At 50.9% G+C, this 24,294-nt stretch overlaps 1 protein-coding gene across 4 annotated transcripts in view; it reads left to right on the forward strand.

The window, feature by feature from the left end:
• Positions 1 to 654: 654 nt before the first annotated feature.
• SLC44A2 (solute carrier family 44 member 2 (CTL2 blood group)) overlaps positions 655 to 24,294 on the forward strand; it is a 42,727-nt gene continuing 19,087 nt past the window's right edge. The window contains exon 1 of one of the 4 annotated variants that reach the window (XM_054463903.2): positions 655 to 785. In XM_054463903.2, coding sequence (XP_054319878.2) covers positions 755 to 785 — 31 coding nt within the window. In that variant the 5' untranslated portion in view covers positions 655 to 754. Of the gene's footprint in view, positions 786 to 23,991; positions 24,155 to 24,294 lie in introns of those variants that run through there. The other 3 variants (XM_054463901.2, XM_054463902.2, XM_054463900.2) reach the window with 3 other exon arrangements.

The following is a 24,294-nucleotide window of genomic DNA, read 5'->3' on the forward strand; positions in this document are numbered from 1 at the left end:
GGGGTTTCACCGTGTTAGCCAGATGGTCTCGATCTCCTGCCCTCGTGATCCTCCCGCCTCGGCCTCCCAAAGTGCTGGGATTACAGGCGTGAGCCACCGCGCCTGTTCTATTATTATTATTAATTCTTATTTATTTTGAGACAGGGTTGCCCAGGCAGTGGCACAATCATAGCTCACTGCAGCCTCAAACTCCTGGACTCAAGTGATCCTCCTACCTCAGCCTCCCGAGTAGCTGAATTACAAGTGTGCATCACCAAGCCCAGCTAATTTTTTAAATTTTTTGTACAGATGAGGGTCTTCCTATGTTGCCCAGGCTGGTCTGGAACTCTTTGGCCCAAGCTATCCTCCCGCCTCAGCCTCCGGAGTGGCTGGGATTACAGGCCATCGCCACTACGCCCAGCCTCAATATCTCCTTGACGATGAAATGCATAGATGAATGAATGACTGACTAACTGAATGAACGAATGAATGAATGAATGACAGACCTCTGCTCACCGTGCACACCCTCAAGAGGGTTACTTGAGAGCCAAAACTGGAAACAAAGGTTGGGGCCCCACCCCTCCCGGGCCAGGCCCCGCCCCCGGTCCCCGCCCTCGCCCGCTCGAGGCTCCCATTGGAGGAGGCGCGCGGGGGCTGGCCCGGCGGGCGGGGCGGGGCCGGGGCCCGGGGCGGGGCGCTGCAGCCCGCGGAGCCTCCCGCCCGCCCGGGCTGGGGTCGCGCTGGCTCGGACTCCGCTCCCCGCCCCGCCGCGGCCATGGAGGACGAGCGGAAAAACGGAGCCTACGGTAGGAGCCGCCTCCGGTCAGGGGCCGCCTCTGCTGACTTGGGGGTGGGAGGACCTTGAGCCAGGGGGACATCTGAGACCCTAGGCACCCGCGCTGCCGCTGGAGGGCCCTCCGCGCTCGGGCCCCCGCATCCGACACTGCGCGGATCCCACGCCCCCTGCTCTAACCGGGTCGCCCCGCGTCCCCTCCCCAGGAGCCCCAGCTCCCCCTCCGGCTGATGGGCCGGGGCTCACGGCGCATGCTCCGCCAGGGGAGGTCCCGTTATTTGGGCGGCTCAGATGGCAGGCGGGGGAGGGGAGGCGCGGCGATCTGGGCTCGGAAAAGAGACAGGGCCCTGACCTCCTCAAATCCCCCTCCTCTTCCAAACCCCTTTGTCCACTTCTTCCTCCTGCCCTTTTCCGCCAGAAGTAGCCGTCCGGGGCTTTTGGCCAGATGGGGAAACTGAGGCAAGACTGGGCAGACCGAATACCCAGCTGAGAGCCCACCGGGTCTGGCCAGCCGCCTGGAAACGGCGGAAAGAAGGGCGCCTTTGGTGAGGCGGCAGACAGGAAGGAGGAAACAATTGAGAAACTTTCCCCTCCCTGTGCAAGGGGCTGGGGGCTCCCACCTCCCATTTCGAGAGGTGCTGGCGACTGGAACTTCCTCCGGCGAACCTCTTGGGGCGATCTCAGGCATTTGGCCCCGGGGATGGGCCCAGGATGTGGGCTTCTCCATCACCAGCGCCCTGTGGTGACGCCCTCCCCTGAATTCCCACGGTGGGAGGAGTTGCCATCCTCAGTTTCTCCTTTCTCTTCTCCATTTTGGGTCCCCAAGACCCAACTCAGCCCCAGCCCCACGTGATACTACCCTGGGGGCAAAGAAGCACTGTCGCGCCCCTCTTTGTGTGACAAGAACTTCCTGGAAACTGTGACACTGAAGGGCCCTGGGGAGGGGGCCGGAAACGGCTCAAAAATATTCAAGAAAAACAAGTTGGGTAGAGCTGTGCCTCCCTGCCCCCAGGGACTGTATGGCCTCAGGAGGCTGCCGGGAGAGACAGATCATGGGGAGGCTGGGACCTTCCCTGCAGAGCCCAGCCAAGGGGAGGCAGCAGGACCTGGCCACCTCCCAGCACCCCCTCCCTGATTGAAGCTGCCAGCCCAGTCCCCTGGAGGGACCCCCTTGGTCTTGATTTGGGCTCAAACCCCAGCCCCAGCGGCTGTGGGTGCTGTGTGTCCCTTGGGTGTGGCAGGCTGTCTCTGACCTGAGAGTCTCAGCCTGAGGTTCCAGCCAGGTCTTGCCTGCTTGTGGGCAGCGTCTGAGGGGGTCTTGGGTCTCTATGAAGTTTGGCTGGGACAGGGACAAGGGGCAGAATGGACAATGATATGATTCACCCAGCCTTGAATTTGGCCAAAGGATGGAATTGAGCTGTGGTCGGAGCTAGGCAGACCTCCCAGGCCCACACATGAGACAGGGGACCCTGCCAGACAGAGCCTGTGCTGGGCTTAAGGGAGTACCTTCAATCAACAAATATTTATTGAGCACGATTTAGGCAGGGGTCTAGACACTGGAAACCCAGCAGTGAATAGACCGGTGAAATCCTTGACCACAGGGAGTAGTCAAGGGAAGGAATGTGTAATTTTAGGTTGTTGTAAGTTGTGAAGCAAAGAACGAGACATCGTGTGATCTTGTGTGGCAGAAACAGCAGCGATTATTTTAGGTTACTAAGGGCTGGAGGTTGAGCCAGCCGTGGGAAGATTTAGGGGAAGTGTGTTTCACGCAGAAAGAACAGCAAACAAACCACCATAGTTACTTAATTATATTTCGCCTTGGGGCCAGAGGGGGCATCTGGTTTGATTGCTTGAAGTAGGGGTTTTGCTTATCTTGGAAGTAGTTCCTTCACAACAGAACCAAAAACCTGCGGGCCTTGGACTGGCCCATGAAGTCCCTGATAGATGAAGGGAGCTTTCCCCTGGGGATGGTGTGGAAGAGGGGCTCACTTATCCTACCCTCCTGCCCCAGTGGCTTCCCATCCGTCATGAGTTTAGGGGCTGACATCAGACAAACCCAGGCTCAAATCCTGGCTCTGACACTTAGGAGCCTGTGTGGCCCTGGGTGAGTCTGTGACCTCTCTGAAGCTCTGTGTCTTTGTCTATAGGACTCGGTGGACCACACTCACTGGTAGGGGAGGCATTTTGCGTAGGCTGGCAAGCTCGATGTGCTCAGGAGGCCTCTGGGGCTGGTATTACTGGGGACATGGCTTTCCTGTGAGCTGATGGAGAAGCAACCCAAGGCATTGACTTGGGTGAGACCAGGTTGGGCAGGAAGCGCATTCCTCAGCAGAGATCATATCTAGAGGAAGGCAGCAGTTCCAAGGGAAATGGGGAAATGGCTCTGGGCCCCGGCGGATGTCAGCAATGGGCACTGCCATCCTTCCCAGCCAGCCCACCCTTGGCAAGAGCAGTGCAGAAAAAGATTCTGCAATCCAAAACAATAAACTCTGACCATGGAGAAATAAAACTGGGGTTGGGGGGACAGTAGTGATGCTTATTTAAAAAACAGACTCTTGCCAGGTACGGTGGCTGACACCTGTAATCCCAGCACTTTAGGAGCCCGAGGCTGGGGGATCACGAGGTCAGGAGATTGAGACAATCCTGGCTACCACAGTGAAACCCTGTCTCTACAAAAAATACAAAAAATGCCAGCCACAGTGGTTCATGCCTGTAATCTCAGCACTTTGGGAGCCAAGGCAGGTGGATCACCTGAGGTCAGGAGTTCGAGACCAGCCTGACCAACATGGTGAATTCCCATCTCTATTAAAAATACAAAATTAGCCAGGTATGGTGGTGCATGCCTGTAATCCCAGCTACTCCAGAGGCTGAGGCAGGAGAATCACTTGAACTTGGGAGGCAGAGGTTGTGGTGAGCTGAGATTGTGCCATTGCACTCCAGCCTGGGCAAAAAGAGTGAAATTCAGTCTCTAAATAAATAAATAAATAAATAATAAAAATGCAAAAAATTAGTGTGCCTATTGTCCCAGCTACTCGGGAGGCTGAGGCAGGAGAATCGCTTCAACCTGGGAGGCAGAGGACAGTGAGCCAAGATGGCGCCACTGCACTCCAGCTTAGGTGACAGAGCGAGACTCTGTCTCAAAAAAAAAAAAAAATGGACTCTTGGCCGGGCGAGGATTACAGGCTCACGCCTGTAATCCCAGCACTTTGAGAGGCTGAGGTGGATGGGTCACTTGAGGTCAGGAGATCGAGGCCAGCCTGGCCAACATGGTGAAACCCCATCTCTATTAAAAATATAAAAATTAGCCAAGCATGGTGGTGCACATCTGTAATCCCAGCTACTTGGGAGGCTGAGACAGGAGAATTGATTGAACCTGGGAGGAGGAGTTTGCAGTGAGCTGAGACAGTGCCACTGCACTCCAGCCTGGGCTATGGAGTGAGACTCCATCTCAAAAAACAACAAAAACCAGACTCTGGCTCGACAGTTGCTGATGCCTGTAATTCCAGCACTTTGGGAGTCCCAGGTGGGAGGATCGCTTGAGCCCATGAGTTTGAGACCAGCCTGGGCAATATAGTGAGACCCTGTCTCTACAAAAAAATTTAAAAATTAACTGAGCGTGGCGGTGCTCAACTGTAGTCCCAGCTACTTGGGAGGCTGAGGTGGGAGGATTGCTTGAGCCCAGGAGGCAGAGGTTGCAGTGAGCAAAGATAGTGCCACTGCACTCCAGCCTGGATGACAGAGGAAGGCCCTGTCTCAAAATAAAAAGCAGATTCCCTGGTCCCATTTGCTAGAATACAATTTAGCCTGCAGTGAGGCCCTGGCACCTGATTTAAATATATATATACACATATGGCCAGGTGTGGTGGCTCACGCCTGTAATCCCAGCACTTTGGGAGGCCGAGGCAGGTGGATCACCTGAAGTCAGGAGTTCGAGACCAGCCTGACCAACGTGGAGAAACCCTGTCTCTACTAAAAATACAAAAATTGGCTGGGCACAGTGGCTCATGCCTCTAATATCCGCACTTTGGGAGGCCGAGGCGAGTGGATCACCTGAGGTCTGGAGTTTGAGACCAGCCTTACCAATATCGTGAAACCTTGTCTCAACTAAAAATACAAAAATTTTCTTGGAATGGTGACATGCACCTGTAGTCCCAGCTATGTGGGAGGCTGAGACAGGAGAATCGCTTGAACCCAGGAGGTAGAGGTTGCAGTGAGCTGAGATCGTGCCATTTCACTCCAGCCTGGGTAACAAGAGCAAAACTCTGTCTCAAAAAAAAATTATATATATATAAAATATATATACACATACACATATATACGTATGTATGTATGTATGAAAAGGTAGTTACTTGCGGCTATTTTCTTTGAAAGGGATAATACATTCACATGCTTTAAATACAAAAGATACAAAAGATGTTATGGCTTTATGATGAAAGTTTCCCTCTTGCTCTCTCACCCCGGACCATACTTTATTCTTTGTTGTTGTTGTTGTTTATACACAGGGTCTCACTGTCACCCAGGCTGGGCTAGAGTGCAGTGGTACGATCATAGCTCACTGCAGCCTCAAATTCCTGGGCTCAAGTGATCCTCCTGCTTCCTGCCTCCTGTGTAGTTGAGACTACAGGTGCGTGCCGTGATACTCAACTAATTTTTTTTTTTTTTTTTTTTTTTTTTAGAGGCAGGGTCTCACCATGTTGCCCAGGCTGGTTGTGAACTCCTGGGCTAAAGCAATCCTCCCATACTGGCCTCCCAAAGTGCTAGGATTATAGGCGTGGGCCACCACACCCAGCGTTTTTTTGTTTATTTGTTTTGCCTAATATATATTGGAGATGATCTCATGTCAACACCTCCAAAGCTTCCTCAATCATTTATTATTATTATTTTTTTTTTTTTTGAGACGGAATCTCGCTCTGTCGCTCAGGCTGGAGTGCAGTGGCCTGATCTCGGCTCACTGCAAGCTCCGCCTCCCGGGTTCACGCCATTCTCCTGCCTCAGCCTCCCGAGTAGCTGGGACTACAGGTGCCCGCCACTGTGCCTGCCACTGCGCCTGGCTAATTTTTTGTATTTTTAGTAGAGATGGGGTTTTCACCGTGGTCTCGATCTCCTGACCTCGTCATCCGCCCGCCTCGGCCTCCCAAAGTGCTGGGATTACAGGTGTGAGCCACCGCGCCCGGCCACCCCGTTTCTACTAAAAATTAAAAAATTAGCCGGGCATGGTGGTGTGCACCTCTAGTCCCAGCTACTTGGGAGGCTGAGGCAGGAGAATCACTTGAACCCAGGAGGTGAAGGTTGTAGTGAGCCGAGATTGCGCCACTGCACTCCAGCCTGGGCGACAGAGCGAGACTCCGTCTCAAAAAAAAAAAAAAAAAAGGAGAGACAGGGTCTTGCTATGTTGCCTTGGCTAGCCTGGAACTCCTGAGTTGAAGGGATCCTCCTGCCTCAGCCTCCCGAGTAGCTGGGACTGATTACAGGTGTGTGCCATGGCACCCAGCACAATCTTTTCTCACGGTAGCATAGAATAGTACCTTTGTGGATGGACTGTCTTTTATTTAGCCAATCAAAGGGAATATTTATTTTAAACATTTTTTTGAAGTAGGAAATACATACATAAAAGGGCATAGATCCTAAATATATGAGGCTGAAGGAGCTTTCACAAGGTGAACACCTCATCTGGCCAGCAACCAGATGAGGAAAAAAGAACATTTCCAGGGCCCTGTCATGTGCAAGGAGGGCCTATTTGTATTATTATTTCATTAGTGTATATATATATATATTTTTTTTTTTTTTTTTAATTTGAGACAGGGTCTCACTCTGTCACCCAGGGTGAAGTGCAGTTGGTACAGTCTTGGCTCACTGCAACCTCTGCCTCCTAGGTTTAAGCAATTCTCCTGCCTCAGCCTCCCAAGGACCTGGGACTACAAGGTTCAAGTTACCATGCCCGATTAATTTTTGTATTTTTTGTAGGGATTGGGTTTTGTCATGTTGCCCAGGCTGGTCTGGAACTCCTGGGTTCAAGCTATCCATGTGCTTCAGCCTGCCAGAGTGCTGGGGCTAGAGGCGTGAGCCGCTGCACCCAGGCTACCTTTTTTTTTTTTTTGAGATGGAGTCTTGCTCTGTCGCCCAGGCTGGAGAGCAGTGGTGCCATCTCAGCTCACTGCAACCTCCGCCTCCTGGGTTCAAGCGATTCTTCTGCCTCAGCCTCCCCAGTAGCTGGGATTACAGGCACGTGCCACGACGCCCAGCTAATTTTTGTATTTTTGGTAGAGACGGGGTTTCACCATATTGGCCAGGCTGGTCTTGAACTCCTGACCTTGTGATCTGCCCGCCTTGGCCTCCCAAAGTGCTGAGATTACAGGCGTGAGAAACCACGCCCGGCCCAGCCTACATTTTAAATTGAAGTATAATTTGGTTTGTTTTTGTTGCTTTTTTCTTTTTTTTAAAGACAGTCTTGCTCTGTCACCCAGGCTGGAGTGTAGTGGCATGATCTCAGCTCACTGCAACCTCCGCCTCCTGGGTTCAAGCAATTCTCCTGCCTCAGGCTCCTGAGTAGCTGAGATTACAGGTGCACCTCACCACGTCCAGCTACTTTTTGTATTTTTAGTAGAGACTGGGTTTCACCATGTTGGTCAGGCTGGTCTCAAACTCCTGACCTCAAGTGATCCACCCACCTCAGCCTCCCAAAATACTGGGATTACAGGCAAGAGCCACTGTGCCTGGTGAGGTATAATTTACATACTAAAAAAACCACACGTTATTAGTTTTTTTGTAGAGATGGAGTCTTGCTATGTTGTCCAGGCTGGTTTTGAACTCCTGGGCTCAAGTGATCCTCCCACCTCAGCCTCTCAAGGTACTGAGATTACAGGTGTAACCCACCATGCCCAGCCCATAACTCTTTTTAAATGTACAGATCTATGATGTTACTCTTATTTATTTATTTATTTTTTGAGACAGAGTCTCTCTGTTGCCCAGGCTGAAGGGCAGGGCACAATCTCAGCTGACTGCAGCCTCTGCCTCCTGGGTTCAAGTTATTCTCCTGCCTCAGCCTCCCAAATAGCTGGGATTATAGGCATGCACAACCACGCCCGGCTAATTTTTGTACTTTTAGTAGAGACAGGGTTTCACTATGTTGACCAGGCTGGTCTCAAACTCGTGACCTCAAATGATTCTCCCACTTTGGCCTCCCAAAGTGCTGGGATTACAGGCGTGAGCCACAGAGCCCGGCTAATGTTACTTATATTTAGATTGTTGAGTGGTGGCCTGTTTTTGTAAGGCTAGTGGGCTAAGAATGGCTCTTATATTTTTAAATGGTTGTGAAAAAAGAAAAAAAACTATATATATATATGACAGAGATGATATGTGAACCACAAAGCTTAAAATCTTTAATATCTTGTCCTTAACAGAAAACATTTGCAGAGCCCTGGTAGAGAATTCTCCCTAGAGACTTTTCTTTTCCTTTTTTTTTTTTTTTGTTTTTTTTTGTTTGAGACGGAGTCTCACTCAGTCGCCCAGGCTGGAGTGCAGTGACGTGATCTCGGCTCACTGCAAGCTCCACCTCCTGGGTTCACGCCATTCTCCTGCCTCAGCCTCCGGAGTAGCTGGGACTACAGGCGCCCGCCACCACGCCCGGCTGATTTTTTGTATTTTTTTAGTAGAAACGGGGTTTCACTGTGTTAGCCAGGATGGTCTTGATCTCCTGACCTCGTGGTGCCTGCCTAGGCCTCCCAAAGTGCTGGGATTACAGGCGTGAGAGCCACCGCGCCTGGCCTTTTTTTTTTTTTTTTTGTGATGGAGTTTCGCTTGTGTTGCCCAGGCTGGAGTGCAATGGCGTGATCTTGGCTCACTGCAACCTTTGCCTCCCGGGTTCAAGTGATTCTCTGGCCTCAGCCTCCCGAGTAGCTGGGATTACAGGCATGTGCTACCATGCTTGGCTCATTTTTGTATTTTTAGTAGAAACAGAGTTTCACCATGTTGGCGAGGCTGGTCTGGAACTCCTGACCTCAAGTGATCTGCTCTCCTCAGCCTCCCAAAGTGCTGGGATTACAGTTGTGAGCCACCGCGCCCCACCAAGACTTTTCTTTTGCCATTTCCCAATCGATCCCCAAAGTGAACATATTTATTTATTTATTTATTTTTAATTAAAAAAAAATTTTTTTTTTTTTTGAGAGGGAGTCTTATGATGTTCCCCAGGCTGGTTGAATTCCTGGGCTCAAGCGAACCTTCCCCTTCAACCTCCTGAGTAGGGGACTATAGGCATGTGCCTCTATGCTGGGCTAGAGAGCATTATTTTAAAATATGATTTTAGACTGGGCACAGTGCCTCACGCCTGTAATCCCAGCACTTTGTGAGGCCCAGGCGGGTAGATCACTTGAGGTCAGGAGTTCGAGACCGGCCTGGCCAACTGGGAGAAACCCCGTCTCTACTAAAAATACAAAAATTAGCCGGGCATTGTGGCGCGTGCCTGTAATCCCAGCTCCTTGGGAGGCTGAGGCAGGAGAATCACTTGAACCTGAGAGGCGGAGGTTGCAGTGAGCTGAGATGGCACCACTGCTCTCCAGCCTGGGGGATAGAGTGAGACTCCATCCATTTCAAATAAACAAATATATATGATTTTATAAAAATGAAATAAAATATGATTTTTGAACTCTTGGTCAGGCCCAGAAGCTGGAGACCAGCCTGAGCAACATAGCAAAACCCTAATTTCTACTATAAAAGTAAACAAGTCCGGACGCGGTGGTTCATGCCTGTAATCCCAGCACTTTGGGAGGCCAAGGTGGGTGGATCACGAGGTCAGCAGTTCAAAACCAGCCTGACCAAGATGGTGAAACTCCGTCTCTGCTAACACTACAAAATTTAGCCAGGCATGGTGGCAGGTACCTGTAATCTCAGCTACTCGGGGGGCTGAGGCAGGAGAATTGCTTGAACCTGGGCAGCAGAGGTTGCAGTTAGCCGAGATTGCGCCACCGCACTCCAATCTAGGCAAGAGAGTGAGACTCTATCTCAAAAAATAATAAATAAATAAATAAACAAACAAACAAACAAGAGACCTGGTGCAGTGGTTCACTCCTGTAATCCCAGCTGTTTGTGAGGCCAAGCTGGGTGGATCATGGTTCACTCCTGTAATCCCAGCTGTTTGTGAGGCCAAGGTGGGCGGATCGCTTGAGTCCAGGAGTTTGAGACTAGCCTGGGCAACATTGCAAAACCCCTTCTTCCCAAAAATATGCAAACAAATTAGCTGGGCATGGTGGCTCATGCCTGTGGTCCCAGCCACTCTGGAGGGTGAGGTGAGAGGATTGCTTGAGCCTGGGAGGCAGAGGTTGCAGTGAGCCGACATTGTGCCACTGCACTCCAACCTAGGTAACAGAATGAGACCCCATCTCAAATATACAAGTAAACAAATAAACTCTTACATAATAAAATTAATAAATTCCCTCTGTTCTGGCAGGGGGACTGAAAGCTAATTATAAGTAAGTCCTCAAGTCCATGGAAGATTTTAGCTTTCCATGTGAAAGAATCTTCTACAAATCTTTGGCTAGCTATTTTCACCTCAGAGGTAGCTCAGCCAAGAAGTCTCCTTCCAGATTGTGACCTATTAATTTCTGTGTGTGTGGCATCTGGATCTTTTTAAAGCTTCTTAGGCTGAGCCGGGTGGGGTGGCTCACTCCTATAATCCCAGCACTTTGGGATGCCAGGGTGGAAGGATCACTTGAGCCCAGGAATTTTATACCAACCTGGGCAACATAGTGAGACCCTGTCTCTGCAAAAAAAAAAATTTAAAATTAGCGGGGCGTGGTGGTGCATGCCTGTGGTCCCATCCACTAGGGAGTCTGAGGCAGGAGGATCAATTGAGCCCAGGAGGTCAAGGCTGCAGTGAGCTATGATTGCGCCCCTGCACTTCAGCCTGGGCAAAAAAGGAGACCCTGTCTCAAAAAATAAAAATAAAAAAAGGTTAAATGTTTCTAGAAGCAAATCTCTGGTTTGGTGCCTAACATAGTCCAGCATACAGTAGGCGCTCTATCTTTTGCCCTTAACCCTTCTGAGCCTCCCCACTCAGATGCTGTCCTCAAACCCTTTGTCAAAAGAGGTGTCTGGGCAGCTGGCGATGCTCATTCCCCAGGCACAGACTTCTGGGAAGGCAGAGGCCAGTGGCTGGCTGTACGGGTGAGGCCTTGGGCCGCTGCAGCCCTTGGGGACTTGGCCAGCGTCCGGAAGCTGTGGGGGCTGGGTGGCATTTGATGTCCTGGCACCAGCACTGTGACTGGGCAGGCTGTGGCAGTTCTCTTATCACCCACGCCCGCTGCACTGGGTGGGTCAGCCTTCACAGCCAGCAAGGCTGGCACCCGAAGGCTGCCTCCCCCAATCCTGGCCTTGTCCAACAGCTCAATTTTCCCAATTTTTCTTCCACACCATTGCCGCAATGTTATCTCTGCTTCTCCCAGTACCTGCCAAGGAAAAGGCCTGGGTTGGCTCCAGCAGGGCGTTGGTTTGACTCCTGGCTGTGCTCCTCACCAGCTGTGTGGTCCGAGCAAGCAGCCTCAGTGTGCCCGTCGTGAAATGGGGTCACACTAATGGTTAGTGGGGATTGGAGGAGTTGTTTTTGTTTTGTTATTTTTATTTGTTTGGTTTTGGTTTTTCTAGAGACAGGGTTTTCTGTCATCCAGGCTGGAGTGCAGTGGCGTGATCACAGCTCACTGCAGCCTCTGCCTCCTGGGCTCAAGCGATTCTCCCACCTCAGCCTCCTGAGTAGCTGGGACCACAGGCATGCACCACCACACCCAGATAATATAGTTATTTTTTATTTTTTATTTTCTTTCTTTTTTTTTTTGAGATGGAGTCTTGCTCTGTCACCTAGGCTAGAGTGCAGTGGTGCCATCTTGGCTTGCTACAACCTCTGCCTCCTGGGTTCAAGTGATTCTCCTGCCTCAGCCTCCCGAGTAGCTGGGACTACAGGCGCCCGCCACTATGCCCGGCTAATTTTTTGTATTTTTAGTAGACACGGGGTTTCACCACATTGGACAGGCTGGTCTCAAACTCCTGACCTCAAGTAATCTGCCTGCCTTCGCTTCCCAAAGTGCTGGGATTACAGGTGTAAGCCACTGCGCCTGGCCAAGTTGAAGACTTTGGCTGGGTGTAGTGGCTCATGCCTGTGGTTCAAGCACTTTGGGAGGCTAAGGCAGGAGGATTGCTTGAACCCAGGACTTTGAGACCAGTCTGGGCAACATAGTGAGACCCCGTCTCTTTAAGAAAAATGGAAGAGGGTGGTAGCAGAGTCAGAGGAGGACATGCAACAACGGAAGCGAGGGGGGTTTGATGTGATTGCTGGCTTTAAAAATGGAAGAAGCGGCCAGGATCCAAGGAATGTGGGCGGCCTCTAGAAGGTGAAACAGACAAGGAAACAGATTTTCCCCTAAAATCTCCGAAAGAAACAGCCCTGCCTACACGTCGATTGTAGCCCAGTGAGATGCATTTTGTACTTCTGCCCTCCTGAGCTGTGAGATAATAAATTTGTGTTTTTTATTTATTATTATTATTATTATTATTATTATTTTTTTTTTTTTTTTTTTTGAGACGGAGTCTCGCTCTGTCACCCAGGCTGGAGTGCAGTAGCGGGATCTCGGCTCACTGCAAGCTCCGCCTCCCGGGTTCACGCCATTCTCCTGCCTCAGCCTCCCGAGTGGCTGAGACTACAGGCGCCTGCTACCACACCCGGCTAATTTTTTTGTATTTTTAGTAGAGACAGGGTTTCACCGTGTTAGCCAGGATGGTCTCAATCCTGAGCCTGGAGTGCAGCCAGGATGGTCTCGATCTCCTGACCTCGTGATCCGCCCCTCCTCAGCCTCCCAAAGTGCTGGGATTACAGGCATGAGCCACCATGCCCGGCTATTATTATTATTTTTGAGACAAGTTTTGCTCTTGTTGCCCAGGCTGGAGTGTAGTGGTGCGATCTTGGCTCACTGCAATCTCTGCCTCCTAGTTTCAAGCGATTCTCCTGCCTCAGCCTCCTGAGTAGCTGGGATTACAGGTGCACACCACCACGCCCAGCTAATTTTTTGTATTTTTGGTAGAGATGAGGTTTCACCACGTTGGCCAGGCTGGTCTCAAGCTCCTGACCTCAGGTGATCCACCTGCCTCGGCCTCCCAAAGTGCAGGGATTACAGGCATGAGCCACTACACCCGTCCATAAATTTGTGTTTTTTAAGCCACCAAGGCATTGGTGTCTTGTTACAGCAACAAAAGGAAATAATGCGTTTGACCCTCAAACCCCATGGGTGTGAGGGGCACCAACCCCCTGTGAAATTAGAAATCTGTGTGTGCCTTAAGTTTTTGTAGAGACAGGGTTGTGATCTGTTGATCAGGCTGGTCTCAAACTCCTGGCCTCAAGAGATCCTCCCACCTCAGCCTCCCAAAATGCTGGGATTGCAGGCATGAGCCACCATGCCCGACCTGCATATAACTGCATATAACTCCCCAAAAACTTAATTAGTTAGCCTACTGTTGACTCTTAGCCTTACTGATAACATGTCAACGTACACATATTGTGTCTCTGTATTATATATATCGTATTCTTACAATAAAGTAAGCTGAAGAAAAGAAAATGTGGCTGGGCGCGGTGGCCCACGCCAGTAATCCCAGCATTTTGGGAGGCTGAGGTGGGCGGATCACCTGAGGTCAGGAGTTTGAGACCAACCTGGCCAACATGGTGAAACCACGTCTCTATTAAAAATACAAAAATTAGCCGGGCATGGTGGTTCGTGCCTGTAATCCCAGCTACTTGGGAGGCTGAGGCAGGAGAATCGCTTGAACCCAGGAGGTAGAGGTTGTGGTGAGCCAAGATTGCACCACTGCACTCCAGCCTGGGCGACAGAATGAGACTCCGTCTCAATAAAAGAAAAAAAAAAAGGAAGAAAAGAAAAGAAAATGTTATTAAGTTGGTGCAAAAGTAATTGTGTTTTTTTGCTATTCCTTTTAGTGGGAAAAATATTAAAATGTACAGAAAAGAAAATACATTTATTATTCATTAAGTGGAAGTGGATCATCAGTAAGGTTTTCAGAGGCTGGGCGTGGTGGCTCACACCTGTAATCACAGCACTTTGGGAGGCCAAGGCAAGTGAATCATTTGAGGTCAAGACTTCAAGACAAGCCTGGCCAACATGGTGAAAATCCTGTCTCTACTAAAAATAAAAAAAAAAATTAGGGGCCGGGTGCAGTGGCTCACGCCTGTAATCCCAGCACTTTGGGAGGCCAAGGTGGGAGGATCACTTAAGGTCAGGAGTTTGAGACCAGCCTGGCCAACATGGTGAAACCCCATTTCTACTAAAAATACAAAAGTTAGCCAGGCATGGTGGCTCACACCTGTAGTCCCTGCTACTCGGGAGGCTGAGGCACAAGAATCGCTTAAACCCGGGAGGCGGAAGTTGCGGTGAGCCGAGATCACACCAGTGCACTCCAGCCTGGGCAACAGAGGGAGACTCCGTCTCAAAAAAAAAAAAAAAATGGTCTTCACATTGAGTGAGCTGAAGAGGAAGGGGAGAGGTTGGTCTTGCTGTCTCAGGGATAACAGAGGCGGAAGAAAATTGTGTTTAAGGGGACCCATGAAGCTCAAACCTGTGTTGTTCGAAGGTTAACTGTCCAAACATTGACTTGGGAGCTGGACAGCTTGGGTCTGCTGGTTGAAATCTTTCACACCATGGGCACCTTCTTTCTCTCTAGGCCTCAGTTAATCTGTCTGTCAAATGGGGATAATGATAGGAGTTGCTGTAAAGATGAAATGAGGCAGGCTGGACATGGTGGCTCACACCTGTGATCCCAGCACTTTGGGCGGCCAAAGCGGGATTGCCTGAGCCCAGGATTTAGAGACCAGCCTGGGCAACATAGCGAAACCCTGTCTCTACCAAAAATACAAAAATTAGCCGAGCATGGTGGCATGTGCCAGCTGAGGTGGAGGATCACTTGAGCCCGGGAGGTCGTGGCTGCAGTGAGCCAAGATGGTGCCACTGCTTTCCAGCCTGGGTGACAGTGAGACCCTGTCTCCAAAGAAAAAAAAAAGATGAAATGAGGTGAACCATGTAACATTTTATTATTATGTTTATTTATTTATTTATTTATTGAAACAGAGTGAAACTCTGTTTCAATATACACAGTGAAAAAGACAGGGTCTCATTCTGTTTCCCAGGCTGGAGTGCAGTGGGGCAATCTGAGCCCTCTGCAACCTCTGTCTCCCCGGGCTCACAAAGATTCTCTCACCTCAGCCTCGCAAGTAGCTGGGACTACAAAGGCATGTCACCACGCCCAGTTAATTTTTGTTTTTTTGTTTTGTTTTGTTTTGTTGTTTTTGTAGAAACGAGGTTTTGCCTGTTGCTTAGTCTGGTCTTGATCTCCTGGACTCAAGTGATCCACCCACCTTGGCCTCCCAAAGTGCTAGGATTACAGGATTGAGCCACCATGCCCTGTCTCTATTTTTACTTTTATTTTTAGAGACCGGGGCCGGGCACAGTGGCCCACGCCTATAATCCCAGCACTTTGGGAGGCTGAGGTGGGCAGATCACCTGAGTCACGAGTTCAAGACCAGCCTGGCCAATATGGTGAAACCCTGTCTCTACTAAAAATATAAAAACTAGCCGGGCATGGTGGTGGGTGCCTGTCTCTAAATAAATAAATAAATAAATAGAGACCGGGTCTTGCTCTGTTGCCAAGGCTGTAGTGCAATGGTGCCATCACAGCTCACTGCAGCCTGTAACTCCTGGGCTCCAGTCATCCTCCCACCTCAGTCTCCCTGGTAGCTGGGACTACAGGCACGGGCCGCCACGCCCAGCTTGTTCTTCTTATCTTTTATTTTTTTGAGACGGAGTCTTGCTCTGTCGCCCAGGCTGGAGTGCAGTGGCACGATCTCGGCTCACTGCAAGCTCCGCCTCCCGGGTTCACGCCATTCTCCTGCCTCAGCCTCCTGAGTAGCTGAGACTACAGGCTCTCGCCACCACGCCCGGCTAACTTTTGTTTTTTTAGTAGAGACGGGGTTTCACCGTGTTAGCCAGGATGGTCTCGATATCCTGACCTCGTGATCCGCACGCCTCGGCCTCCCAAAGTGCTAGGATTACAGGCATGAGCCACTGCGCCCAGCCCTTGTTCTTCTTCTTATCTTGCAGCATTGTTGCAAAGATACAGTGAGTTCCCATCCTGCAGGGTTTAGATCAGGCTCCCAGGGCAGAAACCATTGGTATTTGCTGTTCCCCTCCCTTCGTCCCCACCCAGCTAATGTTAATGAGAGCTAATGGAACCCATCACAAGATACTACCAATGTTCCCTCTTTCCTGAGAGCCCACAAAGCCAGGCCTTGAGCCAAGTGTATGCCAGGCACCTCTCTCTGCATTTTCAGCTTCATCTCACAGAGGAGTAACTCAAGTTCACACAGCTGGGCATGTCCCAGCTTTACCATTCATGGCACCAAACCCTCAGGCTCCCCAATCTTTTCCTGAGACAGCTGAGACTCCCTCATGTGTTCCCTCCCCGGCACGGCCCTGTCATGCTCCTGCTCAAACACCCTCCGTGGCTCCCACGTACTCATCAAACCTAGACTGGGAACGGATCACTCAAGTGACTAGCAAAGCCCTTCCCTTTCCTGAGCCTCGGTTCTCTCTGCTATAAAATGGGTTGATGAAATGGCCTCCAGTATGGTGGAGAGGATCTGAAAGGTAGTGAGTTGTCTTTGCTCACCACTGGCTGTCTCTATGCGGCTGCTTACCCTCGCCATTCTAGCTGACACCAGAAACTTCCGGTACTCCCTTGTCTCTCTGCCTTCTGGCTTTACCGGTCCTACTGCCTATCTGATGGTGGAAGTATTCTCTTATGCTTTCCCTTCATACTTGTAATAGTTTTGAGTTTTCAATGTTTGTGTGATTAATCCATGTGGAATTTTTTTTCTTTTAGACAGTTTCACTCTTCTCATCCAGGCTGGAGTGCAGTGGTGTGATCTCGGCTCACTGCAACCTCCACCTCCCGGGTTCACGCCATTCTCCTGCCTCAGCCTCCCGAGTAGCTGGGACTACAGGCGCCCGCCACCATGCCCGGCTAATTTTTTGTATTTTTAGTAGAGACGGGGTTTCACCGTGTTAGCCAGGATGGTCTCGATCTCCTGACCTTGTGATCCACCCACCTCGGCCTCCCAAAGTGCTGGGATTACAGGCGTGAGCCACCGTACCCAACCTTTTTTTTAGACAGAGTTTCACTCTTCTCATCCAGGCTGGAGTGCAGTGGCACAATCTCAGCTCACTGCAACCTCTGCCTCCTGGGTTCAAGCGATTCTCCTGCCTCAGCCTCCCGAGTAGCTGAGACTACAGGTGTCCGCCACCACGCTTGGCTAATTTTTTGTATTTTTAGTAGAGACGGGGTTTCACCGTGTTAGCCAGGATGGTCTCGATCTCCTGACCTCGTGATCCGGCCACGCTCGACTAATTTTTCTGTGTATTTTAGTAGAGGCAGGGTTTCACCGTGTTGCCCAGGCTGGTCTCAAACTCCTGAGCTCAGGCAGTCCGCCTGCTTCGGCCTCCCAAAGTGCTAGGATTACAGGCATGAGCCACCGTGCCTGGGCTTTTCTTCCTAATATATACATTCAGGGCTACTGAATAAAGAATTTATCCTTTCCCTGCAAATTCTACATGTATCATGTATATAATTCTTTTTTTTTTTTTTTTTTTTTTGAGACAGGGTCACACTCTATCACCCACGCTGTAGGGCAGTGGCACAATCACAGCTCTCTGAAACCTGAACCTGAACCTCCCGGGCTGATGTGATCCTCCCACCCTAGGCTTCCCCAGTAACTGGGACTACAGGCACATCACGCCCAGCTAGTTTTTAAAAATTTTGGCCGGGCACAGTGGCTCACACCTGTAATCCCAGCACTTTGAGAAGCCGAGGCGGGTGCGTCGCTGGAACTCAAGAGTTCGAGACCAGCCTGGGCAACATGGCAAAGCCCAGTCCCTACAAAAAAATATAAAAAATTAGCTGGGTGTGGTGTTGTGTGTCTGTAGTCTCAGCCACTTGGGAGGCTGAGGGAGATGGGCTTGAGCTCAGGGGGTAGAGGTTGCAGTAAGCCGAGATCGTGACACTCTACTCCAGCCTGGGCAATAGAGCCAGACCATGTTTCAGAAAACAAAAAAAGTGTTTTTTTGTTTTAAGCCTCAGAGCCTACTTTGGCTCGGGAGGCTGCTCGATTTGCAATACAAAAAAGAAAAAATATTTTTGTAGAGACGAGGTCTCAATATATTGCCCAGGCTAGTGTTGAACTCCTGGACTCAAGCAATTCTCTTGCCAAATGTTGGGATTACAGGCGTCAGCCATTATGCCTGGCCTGAGATTCCTTTAAGTATAAAATTAGCAAATCTCCACCGGACGCAGTGGCTCACACCTGTAATCCCAGCACTTCAGGAGGCCGAGGCAGGCGGATTGCCTGAGCTCAGGAGTTCGCAACTAGCCTCGGCAACACAGTGAAACCCCATCTCTACTAAAATACAAAAAATTAGCCTGGTATGGTGGCGTGCACCTGTAGTCCCAGCTACTTGGGAGGCTGAGGCAGGAGAATCGCTTGAACCTGGGAGGCGGAGGTTGCAGTGAGCCGAGATCATGCCACTGCACTCCAGCCTGGGTGACAGAGCGAGACTCCGTCTCAAAAAAAATTTGCAGATCTCCAACCTGGGCAACATGGTGAAATCTGTCTCTACAAAAAAAAATCCAAAAAAAATTAGCTGGGTGCAATGGTGTGTGGGTAGTCCCAGCTACTCGAGAGGCTGAGGTGGGAGGATCACTTGAGCCCAGCAGGTGGAGGTTGCAGTGAGCCAAGATTGTGCCACCACACTCCAGCCTGGGCAACAGAGTGAGGCTTTGTCTCAAAAACAAAAACAACAAAAAAAATTACTGGGCGCTGTGGCTCATGCCTGTAATCCCAGCACGTTGGGAGGCTGAGGTGGGCGGATCACCTGAGGTCAGGAGTTCGAGACCAGCCTAGCAAACATAGTGAAACCCCATCTCTACTAAAAATACAAAAATTAGCCTGGCATACTGGTGTGCGCCTGTAATTCCAGTTACTCGGGGGTGCTGAGGCAGAGGAATCACTTGAACCTGGAGGTTGCGGTGAGCCAAGATCGGGCAACAGAGCAAGACTCCATCTCCAAAAAAAAAACAAACAAAAAACGCAAATTAATTTTTAAAATATGTACCCTTGGAAAATTCTAAGCTGCGTTTTTATTTTCAGTGTTCACTCTACATACATGTATTATATATTGTGGCTATTCATTCAACAAATACTTATTAAATGTTTGTTTTATGCCAGGTGCTATGCTGTATACTGGGGATGCAGCCTGAATGAAAGACACACAAATCCCTGTCCTTATGCAGGCAATAGGCAAGAGGGCAGATAATTAACAACCAATAAGCAAATGTCTAACATGTCAGATGGTGATAAGAAGCAAAATTTATCACATCTGTAACCCCAGGGCTTTGGGAGGCTGAGGTGGGAGGAAGGCTTGAGCCCAGGAGTTTGAGACCAGCCTTGGGCAACATAGCGAGACACTGGTCTACAAAAAATTTTAAAATTAGGCAGGCATGGTGGTGTGTGCCTATAGTCACAGCTACTTGGGAGGCTGAGGCAAGAAGATCATTTGAGCCTAGGAGGTTTAGGCTGCAGTGAGCTATGATTGCTCCACTGCATTCCAGGCTGAGTGACAAAGCAAGACACTATTTGATAATAACAACAAAGAGAAAGTCATAGGGGCCAGGTATAGTGGCTCATGCCTGTAATCCCAGCACTTTGGAAGGCCAAGGTGGGCAGATCACTTGAGGTCAGGAGTTCGAGACCAGTAGTAGAGACATGGTAAAAGCCTGTCTCTACTACTAAAAATACAAAAATCAGCCAGGCACGGTGGTGTGTGCCTGTAGTCCCAGCTACTCGGGAGCCTGAGGCAGGAGAACCACTTGAATCCGGGAGGTGGAGGTTGCAGTGAGCCTAGATGGCACCACTACATTCCAACCTGGGTGACAGACGAGACTCTGCCTCAAAAAAGAAAAAAAAGAAAGAAAAAAAAATGAAAGAAAGAAAAGAAAAGGTCCTAGGACAGAGAGGAAAGGGATGGTTGGGGTTTTTTTTGTTTTTTGTGGGTTTTTCTTTAGATGGAGTCTTGCTCTGTCACCCAGGCTGGAATGCAGTGCCAGGATCTTGGCTCATTGCAGCCTCGACCTCTTGGTCTCAGGTGATCCTCCCACCTCCACCTCCCAAGTTGCTGGGACTACAGGTATGTGTCACCACACCTGGCTAATTTTTAATTTAATTTGTTTATTTTTGAGACAGAGTTTTGCTCTTGTTGCCCAGGCTGGAGTGCAATGGCATGATCTCAGCTTGCCGCAACCTCTGCTTCCCAGGTTCAAGCGATTCTCGTGCCTCAGCCTCACAAGTAGCTGGGATTACAGGCATGCGCCACCTCGCCCCAGCTAATTTTTGTAGTAATAGAAACGGGGTTTCTCCATGTTGGTCAGGCTGGTCTTGAACTCCCGACCTCAGGTGATCTGCCCGCCTCGGCCTCTCAAAATGCTGGGATTATAGGCGTGAGCCACTGCGCCCGGCCTTGCCTGGCTAATTTTTATACTTTTAGTAGAGATGGGGGTTTCACAGTGTTGCCCAGGCTAGTCTCGAACTACTGGCCTCCAGTGATCTGCCTGTCTCAGCCTCCCCAAAGTGCTAGGATGACAGGCGTGAGCCACCACGCCTTGCCAAGGTGATATTTCAGGCAAGGCCTGAAGGCAATGGAGCTGTATGGATGTCTGGGAGAAGAGCATTCTAAGCAGAGGGACCGAGCAGCTAGTGCAAAGGCCCTGAGGTCAGACCATGCCTGCTGAGCGTGGGACGTACCCAGGAGGCCAGTGAGGCTGGAACAGAGTAAGCCATGGAGACAGAGGGAAGAGTGAGGGCAGGGAGGTGACAGGGCACATCACGCAAGGCCTCGTGGGCCATGGCGAAGAGCTGGGCTTTTTCCTCGGAATGAGGTGGGAACCATGGAGGTTTCTGAGCAGAGCAGGGATGTGTCCTGACTTAGGTGTGCACAGATGTCTCTGGCCGCTATAGTGAGGATGGAAAGTGCCTTGCGTTGGTCCAGGCAGGAGATGACAGGCCTGTGTGAAAGGGTGGGTGCTTGAGGAGCAGGTGAGAAGAGGTTGGATTCTGGATAGCTCTGAAGGTAAAACTGATCTCGAGCAGAGAGGCAGCCCAGGTTCCTGGGCAGAGCACGTGGGAGGATGGAGCTGAGTCATGGGATAATCAGAAGCTTGGACAGGCCAGGCACGGTGGCTCACACCTATAATTACAGCACTTTGGGAGGCTGACATGGGAGGATCCCTAAGGCCAGGAGTTCCAGACCAGCCTGGGCAACATTGCAAGACCCTGTCTCTACTAAAAATATAAAAAATTACCTGAGTGTGGTGGCGCGTACCTGTGATCCCAGCTACTCAGGAGGCTGAGGTGGGAGGATCGCCTGAGCCCAGGAGGTCAAAGCTACAGTGAACTGTGATTGTGCCACTGCATTCCAGCCTGGGCGACAGAGTGAGACCCTGTCTCAAAAACAAAAAAGCTTAGATGCCGCTGCACTGAGTATGAGATGCTCACATGTGCTGGGGGGAGACAGATGTCACACGGGTGTGCAGCTCAGAGACAAGGGTTTCCAGAGGGCTTAACTTTTGGGATTCCTCAGTGTGGAGCTGGTGGGTGGGGCCTGAATAAATTGTCCCCAGGGCACCCTGTGTAGTTGGGAAGAGAAGAGGCCTGTTGCTCACTGTCTTTGTCCACTGCTTGGAATGGGTAGGGTGGGAGCAGCCAGCCTTTGGGCTGGCAGAGACTTCAAGAACCACAGGGCTTCTTTAGGAGTCTGGGTCACCCCGGGGCATGACTTGGCACCTCGGGCCTTGCCTGTGGTCCAGGTGTTTAGACAGGGCCCCTCTGCTGCAGGCTACTAGGAGGAGAGGGTGCCTTTTTAAGGATAAATTGAGTTAGTGACCAGAGCCCTGCCTGCGAGTTCTAGAGTCTAAGGCAGCAGCTACAATTATTGGACACCAACTGTATATGATCACACTGACTGTATAACCTCATGCTGTCTGTGTACCCCCAACACTAAATGTATATTCCTGCTGAGGATACCTCCACGCCACCTGTGTAATGCCACGTTAACCAAATAATTGGCTGCACTATAAATATCTATAAATATTCAAGTAGAGGCAGGTTGCGGCGTGGTGATTCATGCCTGCAATCCCAGCACTTTGGGAGGTTGAGGTGGGAGGATTGCTTAAGGCCAGGAGTTTGAGACCAGCCTGGGTAACACAGTGAGATCCTGTCTCTATTTGTATTGTTTTGTATTTTATTTTTTTTGAGGCGGAGTCTCGCTCTGTCGCCCAGGCTGGAGTACAGTGGCATAATCTCAGCCCACTGCAACCTCCACCTCCCAGGTTCGAACGATTCTCCTACTTCAGCCTCCCCAGTAACTGGGATTACAGGTGCCCACCACCACACCTGGCTAATTTTTATATTTTTAGTACAGATAGAGTTTTGCCTTGTTGGCCAGGCTGGTCTCGAACTCCTGACCTCAGGTGATCTGCCTACCTCGGCCTCCCACAGTGCTGGGATTACAGGCGTGAACCACCACACCCGGCTAATTTTTGATTTATTGATTGATTGATTGATTTTTTGAGACAGAGTCTCCCTGTGTCACTCAGGCTGGAGTGCAGTGGCCCGATCTCGGCTCATTGCAACCTCCGCCTCCCGGGTTCAAGTGATTCTCCTGCCTCAGCCTCCCAAGTAGCTGGGACTACAGGTGCACACCACAACATCCAGCTAATTTTTGTATTTTTACTAGAGACGGGGTTTCACCAAGTTGGCCAGGATGGTCTCGATCTCTTGACCTCATGATCCACCCACCTTGGCCTCCCAAAGTGCTGGGATTATAGGCATTAGCCACCACACCAGCCTATTTTCTTTTTTCTTTTTCTTTTTATTTTTTTGTTGGAGACAGAGTCTCACTCTGTCCCCCAGGTTGGAGTGCAGTGAGGTGATCTTGGCTCACTGCAACCTCCACCTCCTGGGTTTAAGCGATTCTCCTGCCTCAGCTTCCCAAGTAGCTGGGATTACAGGAATATGCCACCACACTGGCTAATGTTTGTATTTTTAGTAGAGAAGGGGTTTCACCATGTTGGCCAGGCTGGCTTAGAACTCCTGATCGAACTGCCTCAGCCTCCCAGAGTGCTGGGATTACAGGCGTGAGCCACTGCGCCTGGCCTATGCCTGCTCTTTGAGGTCAGTTTTGGTTTCATACTTTTAGCCTCATTTTGCAGTTGAGGAAACTGAGGCTTAAGGAAGATAAGCCCTTTGTAAGTATCCTCTAGTTCAGAGGGTGCAGAAGGAGCATTTGAATTCAGGGCGACCCAGGAGGATGTGGGCTCCACAAGAGTGGAGATTGGGTCTCTCTGGTTCCTCACTGTATGCGGTGCCCCGCCCAAGGCCTGCACCCACTAAGGGCTGAATAAATACTTGTTCTAAGGCCAGGCCCAGTAGTGCACGCAGATAATCCCAGCACTTTGGGGGGCCACGGTGGGAGGAGCCCACGAGTCCAGGAGTTAAAGATGAGCCTAGGCAACATAGCAAGATCCCATCTCTACAAAAAAAATAAAAAATTATCCGAGTGCAGTAGAGCACCTGTAGTCCCAGCTACTCCGGAGGCTTAGTCAGGAGGATGGCTTGAGGCAGGGAGGTCGAGACTGCGATGAGCTGTGATTGCACCACTGCACTCCAGCCTGGGCAACAGAGGGAGATCCTGTTTAAAAAAAAAGCAGCAGACAAAAAGAAAACTAATTTCCTGCACAGGTTGGAGAAGTTTTCAGCACCAACACTCCACAGTTGGTTGTCTGGGTTTGGGCCGTGGGCCGTTTTCCCTCCCAGTGCCTCAGTTTCCACACCTGCAAAACTAAGCCACAGAAACGCCCTTTCAGGGTGGCCAGGGGTTCTAGGCGGCATCGCCCGGGGTGTTCCCAGGGTGAAGCCGCAGGGTTCCCGGGTGGGGGCGGGGAGGGCTAAATCCGGCCGGCCGGTGAGTGGCGGGAGCAGCTGCCGCCCCGCCCGCGCCCTCCCGGGTCCCTCAGTCTGGGCAGCTGCCCAGCTCGGGCCGGTCTGACCGGTTTGGGCCGCCCCGCCTGGCGCTGTGCTGGGAGGAGCCGCCGCCAGTCGCGCGGTCAGTGCCTCCCTCCAGACTCGGGAGGGCCGAGGGGGCGCGGGAGAGAGCGCGGGAGAGAGCGCGGGCGGCCGCCGGGGCTGGTCGCCTGCAGGGATGGGGGACGAGCGGCCCCACTACTACGGGAAACACGGTAGGCAGCGACCCCCGCCCGCAGACCCGGGCCGACCCCTCGGTCCCTCGGAGGGGGCCTCGAGAGGACATGGAACGCAGGGAAGGGGGCTGGAGGGGGAGCGCAATTGCAAATCTGCGCCTGGAGCCTCCCCACCATCC

This window comes from Pongo pygmaeus, chromosome 20 (genome assembly GCF_028885625.2).
Source record: "Pongo pygmaeus isolate AG05252 chromosome 20, NHGRI_mPonPyg2-v2.0_pri, whole genome shotgun sequence".
Lineage (NCBI taxonomy): Eukaryota > Metazoa > Chordata > Mammalia > Primates > Hominidae > Pongo > Pongo pygmaeus.